Source organism: Calliopsis andreniformis, chromosome 12, assembly GCF_051401765.1.
Source record: "Calliopsis andreniformis isolate RMS-2024a chromosome 12, iyCalAndr_principal, whole genome shotgun sequence".
Taxonomy (NCBI): Eukaryota; Metazoa; Arthropoda; class Insecta; order Hymenoptera; family Andrenidae; genus Calliopsis; species Calliopsis andreniformis.
Window position 1 is genome coordinate 16391134 of NC_135073.1, and position 4478 is coordinate 16395611.

The 4478-nt window shown below is 48.0% G+C and overlaps 1 protein-coding gene across 1 annotated transcript; it reads left to right on the top strand.

Moving 5' to 3' along the window:
- Positions 1 to 540: 540 nt before the first annotated feature.
- LOC143185658 (segmentation polarity homeobox protein engrailed) lies at positions 541 to 4179 on the top strand. Its single transcript, XM_076388841.1, has 2 exons — positions 541 to 1231; positions 3241 to 4179. The coding sequence occupies exons 1-2, from the start codon at positions 541 to 543 to the stop codon at positions 3594 to 3596; spliced, it is 1047 nt and encodes a 348-aa protein (XP_076244956.1). The 3' UTR covers positions 3597 to 4179.
- The last annotated feature ends 299 nt before the right edge of the window (positions 4180 to 4478 follow it).

The following is a 4478-nucleotide window of genomic DNA, read 5'->3' on the forward strand; positions in this document are numbered from 1 at the left end:
CACAGCACTCGCTCGAGTCCTCGGAAACCTCGAGAAAAGCCAATACTAAGGAGACTTGTCGTTCTTGGAGCAGATCCAGAGTCGAGCCGTTAATCTCACTTCGGGCAGCAGGGACGCCAAGCGCGACGTGGTTTCGCAGTTGGACGAAATTGCCACGTGATCGACACCACGCAGGATCATCGAAGAGATTATGCAATAACGCGGGAGGAAGATTCTTGGAAAAAAGTGACAGGGAACAGAGGAACGATCTGTGTTTACGCTCTGTGAAGAAGTTGCAGTGACACGTGTAGTGATACTGAGAGAAACTCTAAAGACAGAACCTCTAGATTGTGAGTCAGTGCTCCGATCAGTGACACTCGTTCAGCTGACTATCGAGACTGAGAGCTACAAACTGTCAAAGTGACAAGTGTGATTCCGTGTCCCCTCACAAATATGACAACAGAGGGCTAGCGTCAGGGCTGATTTCCTATCCTCTGACTGTCGTTCGGGAAGACACTCTCGAAGAATAGTAACACAAAAGGCGATTCGATAAATCTAAAGATGAGCGTGGCTCTAGTGACAATGGACTCCGCGTACGGTCTTCGGCTAGGTATCGGTCACCATCCCCATCATCACCACCATCCTCATAGAGTCCGCTCTCCCGACAGTCACGTGGTCCCTCATCAAGACCAGCAACAAGACCACAAAGAGGACATCGAAACCCCTTTAAGATTCAGCGTGGTGAACATTCTGCGACCCGAGTTCGGCCGAGAGGCTATCCTCAACACGAAGACACCCAAGCAGGCTGCCCTGTCCAATGGACACTCGACGACGATTCCAGTCCCGATTCCTCGACACAGTCCTCTCTCTCTGCCCCGAGACCTCAGCCTGTCTTCGAACAGACTCTCGCCCTCGAGGCCTCAAACGACCAGTTTTTCGGTGCACAGAGACAGGGACTTGTTTTCTTCCCATTGCGGGCTGACGTCGCCTCTCCAGAGGAACACTGGCCTCAGCAGGAGCGGAAGCCTCGAGAGCCTGGCGAGCAGTCGAAGCTCTGTCACCGGAAGCTCCGTCACCGGGGCGCCTTCTTTGGGCTCAACGTCATCGACTATTAGCGGCGACTCGCTGAGCGGAGACAGCAGCTCGGCCAGCACGCCCAATCCCATCGCGAACCAGCAATCTGGGCTGAATGGACAGAGTCCTTGGCCTGCGTGGGTCTACTGCACCAGATACTCGGACAGGCCGTCTTCCGGTAGGTTCCCTGACTTCTTTACAATCGTGATTTCTATATAGACTAGTTTTCCATGCTACTGTGTACTGTCTGAATATTTATAGGGGCTATAAGCAAACCTCTGACATATCCACTAACGCGTCAGAAATGTCTCCAAGTGGCTGGTCGAGTCACTCAATTTACCAGAATACCCTGTCATCGCATTGGCGCGAGATCAGCCATAAAGCCACATTAATCTTATGCAAATGTACGAAAGAAGTAATAACTTTAATTTATTCGAGCCGCGAAACTGATCGATAACCAGGACCGGTCGGGCATAAAAATTAATTCGTCGAGCGTATCCGCTGGATCCGCGTGCACGACGGACAGATACGTCTCAGTTAATCGTAGTATCGGTGAAGTCCGGTACTCAACTAAGTAGCCATACTGGCAATTCTCGTTCCACCGTTTCTCCGTGTTCGCTTAATCAATTAACTCCACTGACCGTTACATCTGGAAACCAGTTTCCAATGTAAATCAACCGTGGTTTCCCGCGAAATAGATTCCTATCGAAAAATAGCGCGGCGTGTAAACTTCCTCCCTAATTATCGGTCTCCGTTTCGCGATCGAGTTTAATAATGAAACACCAGTTTCCCGAACTGTTCCAGTTCCGATGTAGAGACACGGCACAATGCTGCCTCGTGCTGGCGATCTTAACTGTTACGCTGATCGCGAACAGGCATAGCCTATGCATAATTGTGAGTTTGAACGCTGCCTTGCAGGGTGAACGTACCCGACTCGATACCACCTGCGCCCGTTCGCAGAACCTAATTGTGCGCAACATATATCCGCGATCTACCCTCTGCAATCACTGCGCCCCAGATACCACTGTGCCTAGGCTCCTGCGTCAGGGTGGTCCTACCACTCGACCACCGCGTTACTAATTACTTCGAATCTTGATCTTTCGTGGTCACTCGACTCCCGCTAATTGGGGCCTTGGACAGTGATGGGCGATGGTCGATGATGGATCTCAATCGGGGAAATTTAGAAGATTCAGAGAAGTTTGCTTGGGGCAGAAGTCTTACTTAGAAAATGGAAGGAGTAGAATATCTAGATCTTGATATACAAGGTGATCAGTTTAACTAGAAACCCTCTAATGAGTGTTAGCAGCACTTAGAATGCTAACAGCATTTACTGTAAATGCTCCCAACACTCCAAGGGTTTCCAGTTAAACTGATCACTCTGTATACTATCCCAGTCAATTAGAGGCTCAACAAATCTTCAAGAACTGTGATCAGAATTCTGTATAGTCGTAAAGATTTGTTTCCCTCGCGACCGGTTAAGAAAGCGAGCACAACTCGATCCCTACTTGTCGGGTGATAGCGCTTGAGCCTCGTGTTTCGATGTTATGCCACTTATAAATATTCATCGGGGCGAACATGCGCTAGCAGGGCAGCGGTCACGACGACGAATATTTTTCAATCCCCCTAAGCCGCGTGCCCAATTTGGAAGTACACTGTAATATAATCTAGGCCTCGTTGATAGTCGCGGCAGATAAGGTTCGGTGCGCGGCACTAGCTCTAATACACAGGCCGCCGTAAAATAAAATTATCCTGGTCAGTGGCGCAGATAGCCGCCAGGAGCCAAGTATGGATTCAAAGAAACCTCATTCTGTTCCGCTTAATTACCATTTACATACTTGTCCCGCGGAAGATTGGCCGAACATCGCCAATAAATCTCTCGCTGGCGCAACGCTCGGGCTCGCGTTTTCCGCTAGGAACGGGCGTCGTCGTTTGTTCAAACAGGATCTACGGACGGTGAACGTGCGCCGTTGCGAATTCGAGCATAGAGCTGTTAGAGCACTCCTATTGTATGATAATAATTCCTCATATTGCCTTTATTCCTTATCTCGCGAGCGGATCGAGCATTAGCCAAATAGCTAAATAAAGCGGAGCTCGGCAAGAATCTCCGTCGAGTGTTCCTATTCATTCTTAAGGGAAATGAAACAGTAACGGGAGTAATCAACGGTGGATTCATTTGGAATGTTTCAGGACCTCGAACGCGGAGGGTGAAGCGATCGCAGAGCGGCGCGAAGAGCGGCTCGCCGGAAGAGAAGAGACCGAGGACCGCGTTCAGCGCGGAACAACTGGCGAGGCTGAAGAGGGAATTCGCAGAAAATCGATATCTCACGGAGAGAAGGAGGCAGCAGCTCTCGAGGGACCTGGGATTAAACGAGGCGCAGATCAAGATCTGGTTCCAGAACAAGAGAGCGAAAATCAAGAAAGCCAGCGGCCAGAAAAATCCCCTGGCACTCCAGCTGATGGCCCAAGGTCTTTACAATCACTCGACGGTGCCCGTGGACGAGGATGGTGAGGAAATCGTGACTGGGAGCAATCATTCGCACTAACGATGAAAAACGAGAAAGTCGAACGCCGTGAGAAATTTCACTTTTCTTTCTTTCCCTGGCCTGGGTCGACCAGCCAGCCTGGCGTCGCGGATCGACCTCGTTGGAACTAATTAAACGAAGTCGTTCGCGCGGTCCAAGGACGAGAACAGGCTCACGTCTTGGAATTGTAAGTGATTTGGCGAAGTCTAAAAATCCACCTTAGCTACATAAAATAATTGCAAATCATTTTTATACGTAGCTTAGATATAGCCGAAGAACATCTCGACATAATGAAATTACGATAGAGTATATTTGCTCTTCGTATAGAATTGTACATCACAGACTGAGACTTTATATTTGTCGACTATATATGTTGTATTCGCGTAGATACGATTCTAGTACCCAAGCTCGATACGATCTTTATCGATTAGACGCTTAAATTATTTATTTCTGTGTACATAGCTGTAAATAAGACTATTGGTCGTAATGTGTATATGTATGATACGAGATAAAGTTAATTGCCGCGCGAAGATTATATGTATTATTGTGTATGTACGAGTGCGAATGCGAAACGATCTCACACTGTATATTCCTAATTGCTGTACCGACATACAAATACATATATATATATATATATTACACTCGTGTAGACAGACTTGGAAAGTATGCATATATCCCAGTGTCACACAATAAGTGGTCGATATAATCTATGTAACCCGCTTACATGTTGCCACCGATTAAATCGAATTAAAAATACACACTCGTTCCCTCTACGTTATTCGCCTGTCCTCGAGCCCCTTCCTCGGCTTCATTCAAACACGCTGCGCATCTGGAGCAACCGCTGCTCTCTTTAGAAACCCGAAAATTGTCAACTTTCTCAATCGTAAATTCTCTGTTAAATAA

Coding starts and splice junctions, on each gene's coding strand:
- LOC143185658 (XM_076388841.1), top strand. CDS start 541: ATGAGCGTGGCTCTAGTGACAATGGACTCCGCGTACGGTCTTCGGCTA. Junction 1,232..3,240: donor CTCGGACAGGCCGTCTTCCG/GTAGGTTCCCTG, acceptor GGAATGTTTCAG/GACCTCGAACGCGGAGGGTG.